General features: G+C 42.5%; 1 protein-coding gene across 9 annotated transcripts in view; it reads left to right on the forward strand.

Moving 5' to 3' along the window:
• Window positions 1-23,627, forward strand: part of DLG2 (discs large MAGUK scaffold protein 2) — a 1,595,452-nt gene that overhangs the window by 1,521,728 nt on the left and 50,097 nt on the right. For all 9 annotated transcript variants that reach the window (XM_059722034.1, XM_059721995.1, XM_059721996.1 and 6 more), the window contains one exon: window positions 16,375-16,450. In XM_059722034.1, coding sequence (XP_059578017.1) covers window positions 16,375-16,450 — 76 coding nt within the window. The remainder of the gene's footprint in view (window positions 1-16,374; window positions 16,451-23,627) is intronic.

Raw genomic sequence — 23,627 nt, forward strand, 5'->3', positions numbered from 1 at the left:
TGAGCATAACAGAGTCAAGCAGTTTGGTTCTATACTGAACAATTAAAAGAGCCCTGTCCTTATCCATCACTTTCTGTCCTTGTTTAGATCTAGATGCTATGAGCTGGCAAGTGCTCTCAATAGCTGTTGGTAGATACTGAAGTGCACATGCTTAGTACCTCACAGTACTGGGGTCAGATCACGTCTTTTTCTGATTGTGGCTTTTGTCTCAGAAAAAAAAAGTTAATGCCTTCAAAGGCAAAATTGCCATTTTGGTGAGCAATCTAGAAGCTTGCAAGGAATGACAGTCTGCTACTGTCACTGAACTCAGAAGAGTTATGTTCTAATTACAGTTGTAATTGCCGACCATTGTGCTGGCTGGATGCCATCTTGCTGTAAACTGATGTCATTTGATTCTGGATCAGTGTAAGAAGCCACATATCAATTTGCAACTTACTTTGTTGCTGGTTTAACAGAAACCAAACACTATTTCACGTTTAGGGAAGAGACGATACAGGCTACATTTCACATGGCTTTACCCCCTTCCCAGTATTCTATAGAAGTCAGTCCTAAACAAAAAGGAAGAAGAGAATCATTATGTAGATGCAACACAATTATGTATTTCTCACCCTGAAGTCAATGCTCAAGGTACAGATCAGCCCAGAATTTGGCTGTATGCGCTATTTAAAATGGTAGAGTTAAATGCATTATAATTTCCAACTCTCTGTTGGGATTTGGGGTTATAGTCTTTCTCACTGAACTCTTGCACAACTGTGTCACAGATTACCTCATTTTAAAGCTAGGTGATCAAGTGCATAATTAGATTTTGAAATATCACAAGACAGTTAGGATCTTGAGAAATGCTGCTTACCTTGGATTCATCTACATTAGCAATGAATATGAAGTAATGAACTCCACAGCTGTTTGAACTGAGTACACTGCTCCCAGGTGCAGCAGCACTGAGCTGGGGCAAAGCTAGCCTGGGCTGGCAGTAGACTCGATTTCAGAGATGTCATAGACATTAGGGCTGGAAGGGACCTCAGAAGATCATCGAGTCCAGCCCCCTGTCCCAGAGGCAGGAAGTCAGCAGGGATCATAGGATCCCAGCAAGATAAACATCCAGATGTCTTTTGAGGGCGTTCAGAGTAGGTGCTTGAACCACCTCCAGCACCAGTCTATTCCAAACCTTGGGGGCTCGGACAGTAAATTTCTTCCTTATGTCTAGCCTGAAATGGTCATGGAAGAGTTTGTGACCATTCGACCTTGTCATTCCTTGGGATGCTCTGGTGAAAAGACATTCCCCCAGATCCTGGTAAGCACCCCTGTTGAACTTATATGTGGCCACCAGATCACCCCTGAGCCTGCGCTTTTCCAGGCTGAAGAGTCCCATGGCTCTCAGCCTGTCTTCATAAGGTCTTCTTTCCTGACCTCTGATCATGTGCGTGGCTCTCCTCTGCACCCTCTCAAGCTTCTCCACATCCTTTTTGAATTGTGGAGTCCAAAACTGGATGCAGTACTCCAGCTATGGCCTCACCAAGGCTGAGTGCAACGGGAGGATGACATTCTGGGATTTACTTGAGAAGCATTTTGCTTGCTTTACTACCAGTAGTAAGTATCACATTGAAGGCTCGTGTTCATCTTGTGGTCAATCATGACCCCCAAGTCCCTTTCATCCATAGCGCTAGCCAGCATAGCACTGCTGAGCCTATAAGGATGCTGCAGGTTTTTCTTCCCAAGGTGGAGAACCTTGCATTTTTTGGTGTTGAAAACCATCAGGTTCTCATCCACCCATTTCCTGAGCCTGTCAAGATCAGCCTGGATCACCCTCCTTTCTTCAGGTGTGGGTGCTTTACCCCAGAGTTTGGTGTCATTGGCAAACTTGGCCAGTCCACTTCTGATACCAATGTCCACATCATTAATGAAGATGTTAAATAGTATAGGCCCAAAGGCAGAGCCCTGGGGGACCCCACTGGTCACAGGGCACCATGATGATTGACTTCCATCAACCACCACCCTCTGGGTCCGACCATGGAGCCAATTCCCCAGCCAGCGGATAGCTGTGTGGCCGAGGCCGCAGTTAGCCAGTTTTACTAAGAGGTGATCACTGGATACCAGATCAAAGGTTTTTTTAAAGTCAAGATACATGACATCAATCTCTTCTCCCTTGTCCAGGTGATAGGTCACCTGGTCGTAGAAGGAAATGAGATTGGTCAAGCAAGACCTACCCGCAGCAAACCCGTGCTGGCTATCCCTCAGGATGTTGCCATTGGCCAGTCTGTTAAGAATGGTCTCTTTGATAATCTTTTCTAAGACCTTCCCCAGGATAGAAGTCAGGCTAATGGGCCTATAGTTTGCTGGATCCACTTTCCTCTCTTTCTTGATGATAGGCACCACATTGGCATTCTTCCAATCATCAGGCACTTCACCAGAGCACCAGGAGTTCTTGAGGGGGTCAGCCTCAGGCTACAGGTGGGGTGGAGGGGCTGGCTGGGGTACAAGGGTGCCAAACACATGGAGTTGGGTGCCAAACATGTGGAGACAGCAGGCAGGAGTCTGGTCATCTGCTGCCTGGGCTGACCAGGCACAATTTAGACCTGAGGTCAGCAGCTTCACATATATCTCAGCACAGTTAATTATTCCACCATAAGATAGTACTGTCCCCAACTGTACTATAATACAGTGGAGTTAATTAGATTGCTGCACCTAATACCAGTGCGCACATAGACAGTGACACTTTACTGTGGAGCTAATTAGTCTACTCCACAGTAAACTATACATGTAGATTCACCACTTGAAAATGTTCCTACTCTTGGAATAATAGGGGCAGATTTCTATCTGGATTTTATGGGCAATTAAAGACTTATAAAGAAAGCACTCACAGCTGGTGCCACTGGAAACTTTATGGCCATCCCTACAGGATAAAAGTTAAAGCAAATGAACTAAAGGTTTGAAGTCATGCTCTCATTCAGAAGGAAAGTGTCCTTAGCTTGCTGTAGCCACATTGATTTTTACATCTTTCATTAATTCACATTAACTTTTCTGAGTGTCCCCACATAGATAGATCCTGTCTTATAGACCTCTGGAGAAAGGAAAATTCCATCTTTATGAATATAACATTTAAGTTTTAGTGCGCTCTGTGTCCTGCACATGTACCTGTCATCTTCTCTCCCTTCATCCCCTGGGTGAGCTCTGTGATTTGACCCGACTGGCATTGGTTGGGAACCAGTTCACACTTGGCCCTGGACAGAAGTGTCCACCTATATACTGCTAAGGGTTCTAACTAGAGCCTTTATCTTTTAGGGATTGCATTGCTGCCAAAATGCCACCAGGAGATGGTAGAGTACCCAGACTATCATGGCTTCCAGGGCTCAGAGTTTACATACGATTCCTCTAGAGGGAGAAAAAGGCCCAGACTGGGGCAAGGGGTTGGAGTGGTGGGGTGGCCAGGTGCTAAGGGACTGTGTGGAGCCCTGCTTGTGGTTCCCAGGGGCCTGGGTGCTCTGATTCCTTCCCCCCCACCCAAAAAAAAAAATTCCCTGGCATTTCCAACTACTCAGTCACCTTGCATTGCTAGCAATTGCATACATGGAAGGTGAAACCTGCAGAGCAGGGCTGGCTACAAGAGTGCAGCACAGAGGGTGAGGAACAAGTAGCAGTTACTGGGCTAATTCGCTTCACACTGAGCATGGAGTTAACAACCATTCGGTTCTATCAAGTGCCCATTGTGCAATAGCTCTGTTACCCCTACCACCACCCAACAATTGACAGGGGCTTACTGTTATAGGTACAACCACCTAGCCTTACAAGCAAGGGGTTACTAAGCTCCTCTCCCATCTCCTGAACTCTGACTACCCCTTTCACCCCATAAAAGCCTGGGATCCCCACTCAGGGTCCCTAGCAGGGAGGTAAAACTGACTCAGGGCTTTCTGCTTCCTCTCCCCTGCAGACTGTGCTCTCTGTAGGCCATAGATATTTGGGGAACAGGGTTCTGATTACATCCCAGAGCAACCCCATTCCCCTGCATGGGTTTGGGGAAATGAGGAGCAGTGCAGTGTGGGATGCCTGGAGGACTGAACAGACACTAGCATGGGATACTCTCTGTCTGCACACAAAATTAAACTGGTTTAAGAAGGACTGGCTCAAAATAGTACTTGATTTGCCCAGTGCATTTGATTTTTCCAGCATGTTTCTAAGCATTACATCTGTCCACACCCTAAGAGTCCATAAATGGAAAATATTGAGTACCTTCATTTAACACCAATGTAGTCCTTAATTCTCAGCAATCCTAGTCTTGCTTTCACTGTAGTACATGAGAGTGTTGCCCAAAAACAGCAAATGAATCCACTCTAATCTTTCAGTTGTCATAAGTGTACCCAGCCACAATACATCCCCTCAGATTTGTAGTCACTCTGAGATCACTTTTCTTAAATGCCTTAAATATGCATGATTGTTGATGTCTATGCAAATGGTATCTATATTTCACAGAACAAGTGCTTAAGGTGGCGTGATCCTGACATGCTATTTTCAAATGTACAGAGACTAAGGGACACAGTGATTTTTTTTCCTTTCAATTCCAAAAGGCAATAGGAGAAAAGAAATCAAAATGCCCTTTACAAACATTTTTCAAGAACAAGAAACCAAAGGTTTGCCCATCATGACAATCCCTTTGGATAAAAAATTAGTTATTCGGCCCAAGTTGACAGAAGGATATGTTTATCCACTCAACAAGGGTTTAATTTTAATGTTTCTCCTATAAATTAACAACTTTTGTAACACCCCTCATTATTTCAGTCCCAGGAAGATAAAGCTTCCTACAGAGCCTGGTCTTATCTGAAGTGAATTACTTCGTATGTTTGCTAATCTATAATAAAAGAAGATAAATATAGAAAAAAAATGATATGCATATGTATAGATCCCTCATCACAGTAGGAATACTGATATACTCTGGGCTCTGGAAAAGCACTAATTGCAAATGTCATTGAAAATGGTTTTCCTTGCAGGAAAGACTTTCATAAGTTGAACTTTTTTCAATTTAAAATAAAATTAGCCATCAAGATTTCTTTATAGGAGTGTGGCAAGCCAATTAATTTTTAACAGCTCATGGAGTCTCAACCTTTGAACGGCTCAAAAGTATCTTTCCTCCCCAGTCTTCAGCTAGTATGTTTCCTCACAATACTAACAGCACTGTTTTTGTAAGATAATAAACAGGCCCTCAGCTACTGTATTTAGACAAGGTGCTGAATATGGAGATGTGACTCCTTTGGAAGAAAAAACAAATTGTGTTCTAGTATGTTTTCACATGTGCTGTTTCAAAAAAGAGCCATTTAATGAGTTGTTTAGTGTTGCTCAAAAATAATCCAGGAAATGGAGATTTACAGTCAAAATCAGACTTCATATAAAGGAGTGCTATATGCGTAAAAGTCGCTGGGCCAAAATCAGCTGGGGCGCAAAAATAAGTTAAATTATGCACTGGGTAGGGGCTAGATGGTCTAAAATGGGTGGACATGGTAAAATGCATTTGCACTTACCTGACTGTCACTGGGTGAGTGAAAAAAATAGACTGTGGGGGAAGATGGAAACAGGAAATAAGGCATCAGAAGGGCATGAAATGAAGCCTGGTCACTCAGCCACCCATTTTATATGGCGCTGCTATAATTTGATAGCTTTTATTATAACTTTGCCTCTTCTTGGCATACAAACAACTCCAATTCTGCAAATAAACTGAATGCCAAATTGATAAAAATTAAGCTACTTCCGCCACTTATACTTCATTTCAGACCCTGGCGTGCCATTTACGCTTCTGTCTACACCACGGTTCATTCAGTGTGGTTGTTAAAATGTAAAGCATGCCTGGCTGACATTTTAAAACTCCAGTCAGAAAACTGACTTCTGATTCTTGGCAATATTTCCAGTGATCCATTAGCCACCTGCTTATAACATGCGCATATGCTCGTATCCTGTTAACCTGGTTTCCTTTGTAGTTGAAAGTCTGAAAACTGCTCAAACTCCCCTTTTCAAAAACAACTTGGGTCAAGTCCTCAGTATTTCATAGTTTCATAGTCCAGAAAGACTATATCCACTGAGACACCTGCACTTTGTGACCTGGTTGTAGAAGGCCACCAGGTTGGTTTGACAAGACCTGCCCCTAATGAACCCTTGCTGGTTGCCCCTGAGCATAACCTCCCCTCCTGGCCCTTCCTGGACATGTGCCAGGATAATTCTTTCAAAAAGCTTCCCCAGGACTGAGGTAAGACTCACGGGCCTATAGTTTCCTGGGTCCTCCTTCCTCCCTTTTTTGAAGATGGGGACCACATTGGCCCTTTTCCAGTCCTCCGGCACATCGTCCGAGTGCCATGAGTGCTCATAGAGCTGTGCCAGAGGTTCTGCAATGACCCCTGCTAGTTCCTTCAGCACTCTGGGGTGGAGATCATCAGGACCTGTGGATTTCAATACATCTAGTCCCTCCAGAAGTTCCCTGACAAGGTCCTCATTAACCCTAGGCTTGGGTGTGCCACCCACAGGGCCCTCGGGGGGGCCAGTGGGGGAGATATCCAGGTCCCTCCTCAGAAATACGGAGGCAAAGAAATTGTTGAATATGTCAGCTTTACCATCTGGTGAGATGACCAGATTTCCTACAGTCTATCTTATATGATGCCCTTCCTAGCATGCTGCCTTTGTGGCTCCCTACCCGCTTGTTTGAAAGAGCTTAGAGGCCTCCTCCAGGAAAATGTATAGAATATTGACTCCCCAAGTTGAGAAAAGCATCTACTCAGTCTTCAGTAAGCTGTATAAGCTCCAGAGAAAGGCAGATGAAGACATACACCTGCCCTCCATATTTCCTCTTGACCCAGTGTTCCCTGTTCTGGCTATTGTAAATCCCATTCTGGGGTAAATTTACTCTTCCCAGGAATTCTTTTGAGATTTTATGAGTGGCAAGTATTGTTGGAAGATCTTTTACTGAGCCAACTGTGTAGTTCAGAGAGCTGTTAGATAAGCTTTCAAATACAAAGTGCCTTGCTCAGGTCTTTGAGGATTTAGGCATCTAACTTAGGACTGCAAATTCTGCTGTGGGGCCAGGCACATAGAAATGTAGGTACAGCAATGCCTAACTACTTTCACCTGTTTATTGCTTAGGGCTAGGGACAGAAATTACACACAAACTAGTATAAGGGTAGGAATAGAAGTTACACATAAAAGCTAGGCTAGAAAGGGGAAGGGGAGCTCCCTAGAGCTGCCTGAGCTAGACAGCCCAGGCTGGGGGAAACCTCCTGATGGGGAGGCTCCCCCAAGGTGGGTCAGCGCTCGGGCAAGGGGGGTCCTTAATCCCCTGTGGTAGGACATCAGGGAGTTGGGAGCATGTACTGGGGAGCTAACTGGGGATACTTGGTTGGGCTAGCAATAGCCAGCAGGCTGGGATGCTCTAGCACCCCCCACCTACTGGCCTGGGTCACTGCAGGCCTCCCCCTGCCTTTCCCAATTGAAAATTGAATGTCAGTTCAGTTGGTTATTGGTTCAACCTACACAACTTAGAGGAAGCTGCCTAGATTGAACCGATTCTGTCTCGGGTTTCTTCACTGTTTGTACTCAGCCTAAGTGATCAGAAACCAGTTCAGATCTATAATACAACAGAAGTTCAGTGCACATAAGCCACTTTCAAAATGACTAAAACCAATTTAAGATAAACCTGGATGGATGTAGTATCAGACTTAACTGATTTAGGTTAAATCAGTTTATTGAACTTCTCTCCCAGATTACTTCCAGATTCAAGTTAACTCAATGTCCCGCAGCATCCCAGGATGCTTTGCACCTTCTTTGCAAACCCCCCCCCCCTTGCAGGGTGGGCAGGCTAGCTTTGGCCCACGCTGTCTTTCCAGTCAAACAGGGAAGCGTTCTCTAGAGCCCCCTGGCTTCTGCCCTGGACCACTCTAGGCATGTGGCTGTATTTCTGGAATCAAAAGTGAATGTCTGTTCACTTGCTTATCCATTCAATCTATTCAATTTAGACTAACCTGCAAAGACTGAATTGATTCAGCCATGAGCTTTCTGATTGTCTGTACTTATCCTAGGAGCCTACATTCCATTAAGTTGCAGTGAGGATTAGGTTCCCAAGTGTCTGAGTCACTTGTGAAAATCTCATTAACTTCCCACAAGTTTTTAGGCATTTCTGAAATTGGGACCTAAGAACTGAAGTCAGGTGATTTTTAAAATTTTACTGATTGTCTCACTCAGCAATACTGCATGTAGGTTCAACTCACATGAGGTCAACAAAGTTATGTCTGCTTATGCCAGGCTAGAAATTGGTCCAAGATTTTGTGTCGTTGGCATGGTAATAGGGGTTCTCAGTTCTGCTGAATTTATCTACGTACCCAGTGCATAGGTTCATAATTCAAAGGATCCTAGTTGAATACTTAACAGGGATGAATTCAAATTAGTGAGATTTAAAAAAGACACTGTATAAATTGTTGATCCTTTACTAACTGAGTGGTGGTGCCCGTTCATGCCTAAGCTTCTCCTGTAAGAGTGTTACTTGCTTAGCACTGGAAGGAAAAGCTGACTGCCAGCTCTGAGAGGTAAATTCACTTCCTCTGTCCTTCCCTGTTTCTTTGGAGCTGTCAGGTGGAGAAATCCTTAAAATTGGTTGAAATGTTTCAAAGACGTGAGGAGTGCTGAAGTGGAGCCACTGTTTGCTGACTAGCTCTAGAAACGAGGGGTAAATGAAATTTGCAGGCCCACAGCAAGCTAGTGAAAGGAACCCAGGATCTGAGGATGATTCTAGTGAACCCAAACCACTGTACGCAGAGACTAGCAGAGCCGCAGCTTCTGAGTTGGAGTAACCACTGCGAAGGACTGCCTTGCGGTACCTGATCCTGCCTTCAGGTCTACAAGGATGAACACCCATCACCTTCATTACTCTACATGCACACACAAAGCCTGAGTCATCTGGTTTCGACATATGATCAGAAATGGAATCAGTCCCTTAAGCATCAGTTCTACCTGTCAAACCCCGAGTTCAAAATCTTTCCTCCAAGGGTTGATGAAATTGCTAACACCTAAAACTGGACAGACTGCAGATGCCTCATTATTTACATATTTGCAGTATCATTTACTGTAAAAAAACCCTCCAACCCCCTAATTCCTTTGAACTTGGTAAATTCACATATAATATAATTATATGTATGAGCTTTAAATTCACATATAATATAAAGTATACTAAATAAATCTGCACCCAGGACATATATCCATAGAAGCAGGAAAAAAACTGTTTAACGGCGATTAAGATGGAAAATCAAGCAATTATAAGTTAGGATAGACCAGACTTAAGATAGCTTTTGAAAAGTTATTATGATGAAGTTCCTAATTGTATGAGTGGATGTGATTTTTTCTACAGGTAGTCACTGACTGGATGATGCTTACTGAGTGATAGTTATTGAGTCTGCTGGGTTTTTGGTTGTAGCCATGTTGATCTAAGGACATAGGCAGGTGAGGTTCTTTGAATAGAGATGATATCTTTTCTTAGACCAACCAAGTAGTTGGAAAAAAGTTCTTAACAAGCTTTTGGGTACAATCACCCTTCTTCAGGCATAGAGACTTCCTGTGCCTGAAGAAGGGTGACTGTACCCGAAAGCTTGCTAAGAACTTTTTTCCAACTACTCAGCTAGTCTAATAAACTATATTGAGTCTTGCTTTTTATCCTCATCAAGCAAAAAGCATTTTAGTGCATAGCATTCAAGCACTACAAGGAATAAAGCATTACTAATTTCTCTATGGGCTTTTTCTATGATGCTTTTGTCATAGTACCTTTAGGAATGCTACTACAGTGTCACTGGTATTATTTTTGTTTTACCTAGAGGATACCAAGGGAAAGTCCAAATTATCAGAAGAGTCAACTGCTTTTGGGTGCTAAATATCACTTTTTAACTTTAATTCCAGCATTTGGTAACATTTAAGAACTGGGCTTTGTAAACTTAATTAGTTTTTAAATTAGTTTGGGGGGGGGGTCCTAATTGATTTTACAACTCCAAGCCTTTTATGCTGCCAGCGAATTAACCAGAGTGGGGCTATGGGGGAAGCCACCTCGGGTGTTGATTTGGTGGCTGGGGGTGGAGGCTGCCATGGCTGCTACATGATCACACCAGCGGCAGTAGTGACACCCAGAAGTCTTCATTGTTCCTGTGTGTGGTATCTGCCCTGGGTTCCCAGTTGTATTGTTACACCCATGTGTGCTGCCAGCCCTCCTCCTCCTCCAACCCCTAAGGACCTGCTTCTGCACCCCCTCTCCACCTTGCATCTCATTACACAAGGGGCACCATTATTTTACACATGTACTTCTTCCGGGCTGCCTCTCTGCCAGTAGTGGCTGATGAGATCACACAGCCTGACACGTTTGTCCCTGGAATGACTCACCGTTAACTTGAATGACCCGTGATTAACTTACAGACATAACACAGCGTTGTCTAGGGAAAATGTGTTAGCACATTTTGTGTTGCATACTTCACTGGACAATGGACTTGCACATCTGTAGGATCCCCAGAGGAAAGACTTTCTTCCAGAAGAAATGTATTGTCTGTTTGCACAGCCGGTTCCTAATGCCCAGTGACACACTGGACTCTGGAGCTGGGATGAGAAACTGCAGGGAGAGTCTTAGCCCCTGCCATCCCAGTACAGATAAAATCTCTTATCAATTCATGTGCAAAATACTAATAAATCTCTACTTAGCTTAGGGAAAATGTAATATTTCAGAGTCTGATCATTTAGCCAAATCTGGGTGCATTTTCACAGGGAAAATGAAAGGCACTTCAGTGATGCCAGAGCCACCCAACTGCTAACTAAAGTCCTTGATTTAATGCATCAGGGCACTACAGCTCCTCAACCAAATGGTTGTAGTAATTTAATCGACTTACGTTTCCTTGCCCATGTCCTCAGGCCTAGCCAAACCATTTTGGCTGCAGCTTTCAAAGAAAGCAAGCAAGCAATTAAAACAAATCTTGAGGAAGATCCCTAGTATGAGAAAATGTAAGCTTGGAAGTTTAAAAATGGCAAAATTCTCCTGGAAGGTGTCAGATAACGTTTATTATGTGCGGCACTGTCTATACCATATCACCAGTTTATGAACCACGTTATTTTAGCGAGCAATATAATCATTTCTAAATACTCTTAGCAGGAGTGCCTGAATTATTATGGGGATGCAGATTGTAGCTGTGTAGCTGCAACCTGTATTCCTGAAACATGGAAAAATCTCAACATTTTCTGTTTTGAAATGAAAACTTCATAATTTTACAAGAAGTCAGCAAAATTCAACACCTTGAAACCTGAAAGGAAGCAAAATTTAACATCTCGACCCCAGAAAGCTGACACCCTTGCTCCAGCCTTTTGTCTCGAGCCAAATTTGCATGCTCACAGAGCAATCTCAACACAACAGAAATGTCTTGCCCACGAGAGCCTTCCATCACCATCCTCCTGTGAACTATGAAACATCATAACAAGAAAGAAGCATAATTCAATGTCCGGCTTGCCATCAGACAACTCTGAGGTAAAAAGACTGCCCCAGCTTTTATCAGAGCCTATTTTGCATAAAATGAACTTTTCCAACCAGGAGATCTTACACCATCTTTCAGCTCTCCTGTGAAATATGAATGTTCATTTCCACCTGGGAGAAATTTTACAATCTTTGCACTCTCCTATGCTGGAGGAAAGGCACATGTGCCTGAAAGCTTGCAAATAAAGACATTTTTCTGCAACTATTAGTTGGTCTAATAAAAAAATATCACATCCCCAAGAGTTCTGAATTATTATGGGCCATTCACAACATTTATTGTTCATAATATATCATACAAGGGAATGTAGATCATTTCTGTAGCACATATTTTGTCTGTCTTGAGTACAAAGAGCCAGGTTTCTGTGGCATGATTGCCAGAGTCATTCTGAAGCATAAACAAGAAGAGCTTTTAATGGCTCATTTTTAAGTCTCTCTGTGTGATGCATCAGAAATCTACTTCAAAGCAGCCATTTTAGAGTCTTAGGAAAGATAGGAGTGAGATTTAATATTAATGCAGATTAATAATTAGAAAAACTATGTTAATCTTTGAGCTAATTATTTTCTCAGCAGACATCCATCCTATTTAGGAAATTATACAGCCTCCAGTCTTCATTTCCTACCCATTCTGTCATGGGGCTTCATCTTCTAGTTTAAAATGTAAGGCTGTTCCTATGGTTTTAATATCACAGATTGAATTTGAAAGATATATTTCAGTGGTTTCCATACGAACATCCTGCATTTACTGACAAACACATTTATTCCAAAGTTCAACTGTCGCTATAGTAACCCGTATTCAGCATGTTTCAATTGAGACTATAAAAGCCCACTCAGAAGGGAGCATGTCATGCTAATTATTGATCTATGAAAAGACTAGACTTTGTCTATAAGAAATTCAGACATTTCTATTGCCTCTCAGGAACCAGATTGTTTAAATACCCAGTCTTAACAACTGGAAGATGTTCATGTATTTAGTCTCTCATGTGACAAGCTGTACTGCACAGCTGGGAAAAGGTAATATTTAGACCAAGGTCAGTAACCTTACTTCCCAACTACTTGTTACCCCGTCCAAATCACAGAAGTTTGATCCTGAGCACTGATCAGCCAGCTTCGCATGCTTTGACTCAGATCTCCTCAAGTAATTCAAAGCAATTTGGGGAGACAGAAATAGATTTTCCATTATGACTGGCTGATTGGATTTTGGTTCCTGGACTGCTAAATACTCCTGATGATTTTGCAAAGGTGCTAAACAACTATTACATTTGCAATCGTATTAATCAAGGTGAGTCAGGGATCAACCGGACCATTCCTTTTTTCTTGCTCCGTTCAGATTCAGCCCCTGCTTTCACGTTGGTGGATTGTTTTGTGGTGGGGGTCGAGGAGGGCAGGGGCTGAGGGTGTTTCATTTTGTTTTCCTGCCTTGGTTCTCTTGCTTGAGCTGATTTTTTTCATTTCCTCCTGCTACATTTAAGCATTGTGAATTCACAGTACTAAAGTCCACTACATAATACATAACATGCTTGTATTAATACGTATTTAATGATGTGTGCTCCAGTTTCCCATAGGTACAACCAATATGGTTTTCAAAATGATTTCATATTACATTTGCATTTCATTATGATAACACACTTGAAATCTTAATCACACATCATTTAAAAACATTCGCTCATATAAAAATGGGAACCCTATGCAGCAATTCATAGCATTTTAGGCCACAACAGATCATCTGATCGTGTAATCAGACTTCCTATATGGGACAACCCCTTCAATTTCACTCATTTATCTCTGTCTGGAGCCCAAGAACTCAGGCTTAACAAAGGTATAACTTGGATACTGTATCTTTCAGAAAGATATCTACTTTTGAATTTGAAAGCAGAGAGATGAACTATCCACCATATAGTATAATAACTTTGTTCCAGTGAATAAGTACCCTCACTGTTAAAAATATATGCCTATTTTTTTTATTTGCATATGTTGTCCTCAGCTTTCAGCTATTGATTCTGGTTATGCTTTGCCTTCCTAGATTAAAGAGCCTATTTGGTTCATGCCATTTTCTTCCCCTAAAGGCATTACTTATCTCCTGTTTTCAAGGCACCTTTTAATCTTTTCGGTAGACTATACAGATTGAGCTCTTTAAATGTCTCACTGAAAGGCATTTTCCCCAGTTGCAAATCACTGTTGTGACTTTTTTTTCCCCCATTCACCTTCTGCAATATATCAGCCTCCTTTTTCTTAAAATGTAGATGCCAGAACTATAAACAGCCTGTGCTTAGCCATCTGCCAAAACTTACTGCCATCCCCAGGTACCAAGTCCTGTGAGATATCCTGATATTTATTTTCACTCTTTATCAAACACCTGCTAATCTCTAGTTTTCCGTAGAAAAAGAGGCAGGGGCACACATGCTTTTCCCCTGCCTAATCTGCTTGCGCTTACTCATATTTGTCGAAGGAAGTGGTTTTTTTAAAACACATGTGCCAGCATCATTCATAATGAATCAGTGTTGCTCAGCACATGTGTATACTGCCTCCAAATATCGTGAGCCTCCCAGGCAATAGTATTTTAAGTGATCCTATATATATTCTAAATAACTTAAAAGCCTCAAACTAAACTTCCCTGCACTTGTAAAATAGCATCATTTAATACACAGCCTACCTGCATGTGTCAGAAGAGAATTTGTAAATATACCTTTAAAGTAAGTCATGACAAAAGTAAATCCATGCTCAAAGGTCTTTGGAAATGATGTCCTCTCCATTTTCAATGTGTACAAACTTCAAAAGTGCTTAAGTGACTTAGAAGTCTGCATCCCATTCTCAGAAGTGACTTAGGTATCTAACTCCTGTTATTTTCAGTGGCAGTTAGTTATCTAAATATCATTGAAAAACTGGGCCTTGGTTTTATTGAAAGTCTATGGGACTTAGGAACTTTAGGCAATGGGAGTTACAGATAAATTATCTAATGGGCCCTTGGGCTTTCCACTGCCCCTAATTTGGGTGCTTTGGTCCAGGAGGGAGGGGAATCCAGATCAGTATAGTTAAATGCCTTGCATCCCATGGAGTTAATGGAGGGAGTTAGCTGGTTCCAAAATGCAATCAAAAGCACCTATTTGACAACCAAGTACCTACAGGATTGTTTACTGTAGACAGTCACAGGTCAAAAACAAGTCCCTGACACCAAGGAGCAGAACCCAGGACTAAGTGACTGGGGATTTCAGTGGAGTTCAGGGCTCCCTGCACAGCTGCATCTTGGCTCATACTAGACCTTGGACAGGAATGGAACACCTAGGGACTTGCTCTGAATTGGTGTTGATTAGAGGTGCACCGATATATTGGTCCATATCATATTGTCACTGATAAAAGGAAAACTGACATTATCGGCAATAGTTTTTTTTCTGGCCAATGTGGCCTATAATATCACTGATAAACGCCATGGGCATGAGCATAGCACAGCATGCATGCAGCCAGGAATGCAGCCCAGCAATCTTGGAGAGCAGCATCGAGCCAGTAAGTCTGCGGGAGTGAAAGGGGTGGGGGGAGGGGAAGGGGAAGAGTGGAGGGGTGAGCAGCCTGAGGCCCCCACAGTGAGGGAGGGAGTGGGGTTGGGGCAGTGGCAGGGGCAGGCATTGCCCAGCCAGGGCAGGATGCAGGATGGAACTGCTGGCAGTTTGTCCAAGGAGTGTGAGGTGTGCAGGGGGGTTGGCTCCCACTGCTGCATGCACCCCCAGGGGAGGCATGGAAGGCATATGCCCCCCAGGTGTGTGCATGGGATGAGGGTAGGGCTGTCTGCTGCAGGCTGGGGCCGGGGGCTGCACTAGTCTCTTCCTAGTGAGGGGACTAAGCCAGGACTGCACTCAGGGTGGGCAGGGACACATGGATGGTGCTGGGAGGTGGGGCTACAGAGAATTTTGGGGAGCTGTAGACCACCCCGTAGCCCTCCCCCCCCCACCCCCTGTGCCGCCTCTGCCCACCCAGTACACAGTCCCAACCCAGCCCCTGCTGGGAAGAGGCTGACGCAGCCCCTGTCCCCAGCCTGCATTGGGCAGCCTACCCTCACCCTGTGCACAAATCTGGGTGTCACATACCCACCATGCCTCCCTTGGGGGTGCATGCAGCAGCAGGGACCCACCCCCCCCATGCCCCAGTGCCTCCCAAATCAGCTCCAGCCCTGCCCCAGCCCCACTCCCTCCATCACCATGGGGGGGGCCTCAATCTGCACCCTCCACTCCCCTTCCCTCCCCCACGCCCTTTTCCCCCACAGACTTACCAACCGGACACTGCTCTCCAAGCTGCCAGGCTGCATATCAGCTATCAGATCGGTAACAGCCAATATGGCTGGTTAATAATCGGCCGTCGGTATCAGCCAAAAAAAAACTTTATCAGTGCACCCCTCCTAGTGTTGATCATGCACACTCGCCTAGGTCTAGCAGTCTTTTCAGGATGAAATGGAAGCACTTAATGATTCTAAATGTGCCCAAGCAGCATCATAGCCACTGGTGTGGGGTTGGTCTGGGTTACTTTGTGATACAGATAACTAAAATTCTGCCCAAATCTTGTTTGACTACCATGTAAGCAAATTGGAACTTGAGAAAGTTTTACTCCACCCCTCTTTATGTTGGGATAGATTGCTGTTCTAGCAGGATTTATTCTTTTCTTGGACACTAAATAGTTCAGTGACTTTGGGCAAATCACTTGACTGCTGCCTCTGTTTATGCAGTTAAAAAATGGAAATGATAATATAGAGGTGCTTTGAGGTTCAAGCCATGTGCAGCAAGTGCTTTAAGTTCCTTAGATAAACATTGCTACATGGGTGCAGAACATTATTATTATTGCCATGCAATTGTTTATTCATCTTTAATTGTTCCTAGGGTTGAAAGAAAGGAGCGTGCTCGCTTGAAGACAGTGAAGTTTAATGCAAAACCTGGTGTGATTGATGCAAAAGGGGTATGTATAAGAAAAAGACATTCACTGTTGCTAAAGAGTCAAGTGTAATCACTCTGTATATTTTAAAACTGAGCATATTATGGCAATATAAAAAGGACAGTGTGAGATTATTTCAACACAGGTTTGGTTTATGATGAAAGACACGAAGTTGTATTATATGACATGATCTGGTAAACAATTAAATACACTTTTATATTATAGTTCTAGCATGCATTGCTCCCTGGTGCGGAGATAGAAGGAAAACCAAAGAGTACTTTTATGATTGTTGGGAATTTAGCTAGGTACTATCTTGAGAAACAAAGATTTTTATAATTCATGGACTTGTACATTTATTTAATGAATGATGGAGAAAAGATATGACTCCCCTTCCTTCAAAAATTGTTAAAAATGAAATCAAGGTTAAAAGTACCACTGCAGGAAGTAAAACTCAAACTTTGGATTTAATACTTTAATAGTTGTGACGGACATGGAACAGATATATATATCACAATAGGCACAAAGAACCAGCCAGCAAAGAATGTAATTTTAAGCTACCAATATATTTCTAGAAAGCAGGAGTTCAACTGGAAAACCTTTTTGTTTCAATACATTTTCCACTGACATATTCATACAAAAGGATCTTACTGTACTATAAATCCACAGCATGACTGTGTTCTGGCGTGTCTAACAGATGATGTGACATTTTGAACAATGCTAAGTAGTGGTTTGTCTGCTATTCTATACATTATCCTCTCCAGCAGGACAACATGAGTCGTAAAATGAAAAATATCAATAATTATGTAAGTTAAACTATATTTTTCCATTGAGACATTTTCCCCCATTTACTGAAGCAAATCAGTGTGTTACTTTACATTCCACAAGTTGGGCAGAGACTCTGTTTGCCTTAAATGGGATGACACTCATGAGCTGTAGTGTAACTGCAGGTGGGTGAGTGGGCCATGAGCCCAAGGTGCTCCTTTAAGGGCGGGATGGGCACCAGAATGGAGCTAGGGGGGCATCTCACCCTCCATCTCCCACATACACATTCTTTCCACCTCCTTTACAGCAGTGTCAGCTCTGGCAACAGGGAGGGTAGAGAAGCAGCCAGGTGCACAGTGCAAGAGTAATGGCCAGAGGGAGATTTCACCACTTTTTAAAATAGCCACTTGATGTGCATGTCAGCAGCAAAAAAAAAGAGGTGGCATCCCCCATAGCAGCAGAAAGCCTCCAGCCTCTGCTCCTGTACCATGGGCTGCCACTTCACAGGGGGCAGTCCTGGCCAGCTGCACCTCTGCTCATAAGTAGCCACTTGGGATGGGATTTTCAAAAGCCATTACAAAAGAACTCCCATTTGACTACAGCAAGGGTTAAGCTGGAACAACACAGAGCAATTATCCGATGTGAGTGCTTGGGAGTGAAGTTGAAAACCCAGCTGGTCCCTTCCTGACCTGAATTCCTGTGATCCAGCGAGTGACTCCTCTGAAAGTAAATGCTGACCTGCAGCCTACCCACAGCATGACACAAATGGGGCTAGGCTACTTCCAGTTCAGGAGGTGGTCCAGACCCAGCATAGCAGCTTGCTCTGTGGACCTGCCCTTAATCTCTTCTTGCCTCAGTTCTCCACTGTGTGGGGCTAGTGCTTCCTCTCTCCCAGATGTATTTTATTCTGTCTATTCAAACTGTGAACCAAGTTGTGTAGGGCAGGAAGTGCTTCGAATGATGCATAAAAATAGCACTGGACCCCTCCACATACACCCCTATCTCAATTGCGATCTCTGGGTTCTAGCTTAATATCTCTTCTGCAAAATGTCTAAAGAAAATCACTCTTGCAAACAGTACCAGCTGACAAGAGTGTTGGGATTCTGATTGCAGTGCAAACATAAAATAACTTTCATAGATTCATAGATGTTAGGGTTGGAAGGGACCGCAATAGATCATCGAGTCCGACCCCCTGCATAGGCAGGAAAGAGTGCTATGTTTAGATGAGCCCAGCTAGGGTCATCTAAACTTTATTATCTTAAACAGAAGTTTTCTCCCACCATAACGGGATTGAGTTGTGTGCCATGCAATTTATTTCCATGTGTGAATAATAGCATTAGTGTATTAACAATATAATAAATGGGATGGCAGACTGACATATTTCTAATTTGACTGTGCTCTAGCAAAGGCAAAGTAAACATTTCCATTTGAAATAACCATTATTCTGCTACCTTGTGACTTATTTTTGCTCTTTTCTTTTGGGGTTTAATAGGCACTGTATTGTTAGTCAAATCACTTTTTAAATGTCCATTTCCTGTATATAGTCAAAGCCTTGTGAGGAAGAATTCATTCATGTTACTAATGGTCCTTATTCAAACCAGAATCTAGGAGAATTTAATTACCCTTTAATTTCCTACATTGTTCTTCCATCTTTGCCATCAGTGTAACATTAATCTCTCAGCCACTCATTCCATTACTTGTTGAGACATTTAGGAAATTGCATAATTACAGAACAAGGCTGTTCTACCCTTTTGGAAATCCATTTTCATTTGTTAGTCTGTACTAAAATCTGTTTTTCCCTTTTTTTAAAAAACAAAAACTGTTTTGAGACTATCTGTGAAAACATAATGTAGGCTCATGTTGAAATGAGCATGGGAGGGGGGGGAAGATTGCTGTTTAATTAAGCATCAACATAAATAACCAGGTATTATAATTATATATGCTCAAAAAGTGCACTCTTTGTTATTGTGAGCAGTGCTGCTGTCTTTCAGGGAAACTGTTTTATTTATATTGGTAAAAACAGGGATAAATTATCCAATGGTGTTTCTTTAATTTTTCAGATCTAAAGCAAATTTCAGTCCAGATAAGCATTATCAGTAGCTGAGCTAGACCGACCAAACATTTTGGTTAGAAATCAAGCTGTATATTTTCATGGAAATAGGCTTGTGTCCATATATATACAAACGTATGTGCAAGAAAGGAGGATTCGGTGTGATTGTACTTATCTCAGAAGATGAAAATTCTATGAGAACAGCATTATGGATATATAAAAGATATGTATGGAAGTAAAAAAATTACCAGATATCCAGAATGCTTGGATCTTTTATGAGTTAAAAATTGCATGTCAACTGAACCATCTTTCTGATCCCCAAAATCTTCTTTTCTAATCTATTCTTTCATTGTGGAAGTGATGTTTCAGCGCAAATTTGGAAATGAGCAAGAATAAATGTTGTTGAAGCAATGTCAGTAAAGAAGAGAAACTCTTTCAGCTGGCTTCTTGTCTAAAAGATCTGACCAAATGGTCTTTCTAGGCACTTTAGAAATGTGTAGCCATTATGACTTTTTCAGTGTATGGCCCATTTATTATCAATATATCAAGTGCAGAGAACTGGGAATGTGTGGACTTTACACACAGTTTCCCGTGTTTCTCTATATAAGACAATACCGATCCATAAAGATGAGCACCGAAATCCATATTTAGGCATCTAAATAAGTACCTTAACTATTAAAGGCTATGACCATCCATAGCTCCCATTGCTTCATTTCTTTAGATCTCTGAATAAGTATCTCAATATGAGCAGCGATGTTTAAAATGTTAAGGTACAACTCACAGAACCTGCAAGAGGCCTGGACCTGAGTGCATTAGGGAAATCTCATCTTTGACATTCAAAAAGTCTTGGGCAGATTCTAACTATTTTACATGGGTTTCTGTAAGTGGACTAGGTTCATTCAGTAGTGAACAGAGCACAAGTTCACCCTTTGGTGGGGGCGGGGGCACGCAGGCTACCTGCACTGCCCAAGGCCAGCAGGTTGGGGCACCCCTACACCGCTGAGCACAGCTAAGCAGCTGGACCACCCCAGTTGGCTGCTGGGCACATGCCCCCTTCCCTTTGCCAGTCCTCTGTCAGTCCCAGAAATGTCAGATGCAGATGAGCAGTGGAGGTAGTCCAGTCTGCTCCCTAGGTTCGCGTTTGCTTATAGGGGGCATTGGGTGGGCTCCCACTCACCCACCCAGGGACCCCCATGTCCCACGAGTGGGTGCAGACCCAGGGAGCATAAGTGGGCTGCAGGTGATGGGCAAGCACCCCTCCCTTTCCCCTTCCCTATCAGCATCAGACACTGTAGCAACTGCACTTTCTTAGAGCCCGGGGCAGAGCCAGCTGGGCACTTGGCCGGAGCAGCCAAATGCAGGCCAAGTTCGAGCACGCCTAGCAGGAGCCAACAAAGGAGCCTGGGATGGTAGAGGACAGCAAGCTAATTTGATTCAATAGAGGAACTGGTATAGAAGTTTGCTGCACTGGACTAACCTAATTTGAATGAGTTTGAGTGCACATTGATGCAAGAGTATCTCAGAGCAGGTTCTACCATTTTTAGTCCCAGTTATGTGCCCCAAGCATCTGTACAGTTATCGGTTTGGTTCATATTCTGAACACTTAGTGCAAATAATGTGTAACCTAGTCTTTGACTTTATAACTTACAAAAACTCATCTGAAACTAACTATATTTTAAAGAACTTCTTCTGTATCGTCTCTTGTTTATGGAGTATTTTCTTCAGGAAATGTCATACTTAATTTATTTTTTCATACTGTTTCTTTTATTCATCTTTTTTATATATGTATACAAATCTTACTGTTTTTTTCTCAGGGACATAATGCTATAGAACAAGCTGTGTATGAATCCTTACAACAGTTTGTGTGGGGCAAAAAATCACTAGATCACATTAGCATTGGTAATAACATTATATCAATTAGCAATGTTAAGCCCTAGGTCATATGAAGAAGGTTATGCATGGTGATAAAAATAACCAGGGTAATTTCATCCAACAGGATTAAACCTTCAAATTATTAGTTGAGCTTCATTATAAATCTTTAGTCAGTGCACTTGATTCTCCTAGTACAACTTCACATCACCCATCATTGCTCTTTTCACTTTTCTAGTCATTACTGTACATGGATATCAAAGCAACAAGCCAGTCTCGCTGGTCCATTTTGGCTGCTTTATACTGCACAGCAGCTCTAACACTGGCTTACCAGGACATTTTAGGTTTTCCTGAAGGGAGGAGAGTGCCTAGGCAGCTGGTAGCTAATATGCCACCTCCCTCTGCCTTCCAGCACAGAAAGGATAGCCAAGGATTAAGTGAGTTAGCCAGAATGTTCCTGTGCCTCCTCCGTGCCTGGCTGCTGAAACAGATCCCTTGGGATCATTGGTAGCCAACTTTAAATAGAGCAGCCCTGAAGCTAATCTAGTTTATGGCAAATACTCATTTGGGGCTAGATGGCCGCCAAAAATGTGGGGGAGCATAAAAATGATTTAAAAGTCCTCTCTGTGCCTTTCTCCTGAACTGTGTTGGAGGATCTTGGCCTAAGTCTCTTCTTATTTCCCCATTATTCCAATAAGGCAGCAGTAATAAGTAATGTTATGTTTGCCAAGTTGGCAAACTCAGCTCATAAAATTTCCACTATTGCTGGCTTTAAACATAATAGGAATAACTCTTTCCCTTTCCATCAATCAGTGAGGAGTTTTAAGATTTGCACTGAAGAAAACAGAATCAGTAGCATTGCCGAATGGAAATATCAAAGTGAAAAGAACTAGCCAGTAATCTGCTTTTCTCTTAACTGCTATAATTGCAGCCAGTCTTTTAACAGACAAAAATAGCATCTCTCTTGCTTTTTTTTCCCCTCTTCCAATCATATATTGCTTCTTCAGTGTGGGTTGGAAACATTTTTATATGACAGATTTTGTAGCTTCTGAAAAGAGTTTTATCGACAGTTTACTTGGAGTTTGTAATACTCCGAAACTTGCCTGTTTGCAATAAAATGTTCAGTTATCTTAAAACTGAGTAAACCCTCCAGAGTGTGCAGTTGCTTATGTGTGCTCCTGTTCACCCTTTCTGTTCTAGGCCTTCATTGTCAGAACATTTCTCAACCCACAGTGAGGACACCCATAAGGACCATTGCCCATGTTGTATGTTGTGTGGATAAATACAGGATTTAAGTTTCCTGTGGAATAAATCTCTCTTTTCACAGACTTTAAATTCACTTTAAAACTCCATCCATTATCCATTTGATAATGAGTTCACTTACTTCCTGCCTTTAGCCAGTACAGGATGTGGGGCAGCATATTTAGTCTCAGGTCAAGGCAGCGGAGAGGATTAATTCATCACTGCTTTCTACCTCAACATGCTGAAGGGGGCAAGTAATGCTTGAAAGATGATACAAGCAGTCTCCGGGAAGCTGACATAGGGCCATGTTGCATGTTACACTTAGCGTGTGTTAAATGCACTTAAAACATGAATAATGCACATTAAAGCTGTGCAGCACATGCTAAATACACTCATATTGTAGCAAAATTAGGACTTTTTGCACAAGGAGTATCTCCAAGTAACATGTTCAGCTATCGTCAGACTGCTCCATAGTTCAAGTCTGTAGTGTGGCACCAGGGCTGGGACTTGCAATCTGTGAGCTGTGCACGTTAGAGATCATAGTATATATTACCATGCAACTTCTCAGAACACATTCTTACTTAATGCCACACAGATTCAACACATTCTGTTATAACAAGACCCATACAGTACAGGTATATCACTTGCTGGGATATATGCCTTTGCTCCAAAGAAAGTGCCATATTGGTGAAGGACTTTTGACTACTCTGAAAAGGAATAAGGCAGAATAGTTGAGGCTAAGTGTCTTAATGAATATGTAGAGGAAATGCCAAAGACTTCCATTTTGACTGATGTTATCTTGATTCACTACCTGCTATAAATCAGAAAAGAACAAGGGAAATCCCAGGTTCAGTTTCTGTTGACCCATTCCATATTAGACCATCATTACCCATTACTTTCCCTTGTTCAGTTAGCTCGTTATTAACACTTCTTTAGATTCTATTCAGATCACCTTGTTTCACTCTCCTGCCATTTCAATGCCTCAGAAAATCTTTGTTACGATAGCAGGAGGCTTGATAACATTTAATAGCATTTCTAAAGAATGGATTCTGTTTACAGATCACATCACGCAGATTGGAAAGTAAGGTCACTGCAGATCTTTATTGTCATTTTAGCAACATTGCATTGTGGCATGCAAGGAAGAAGGCAACCTAAATGAGAGAGCACATTTTGTATAACAGTATACAGGAAGTCCTTGACTTAAGACGTTTTGGGTTACAATGAACGGCACTTACGACGTTTATAAATTGACACACGGTTTTGACTTTCTGATGTAGG

Source organism: Alligator mississippiensis, chromosome 1 (assembly GCF_030867095.1).
Source record: "Alligator mississippiensis isolate rAllMis1 chromosome 1, rAllMis1, whole genome shotgun sequence".
Taxonomy (NCBI): Eukaryota; Metazoa; Chordata; order Crocodylia; family Alligatoridae; genus Alligator; species Alligator mississippiensis.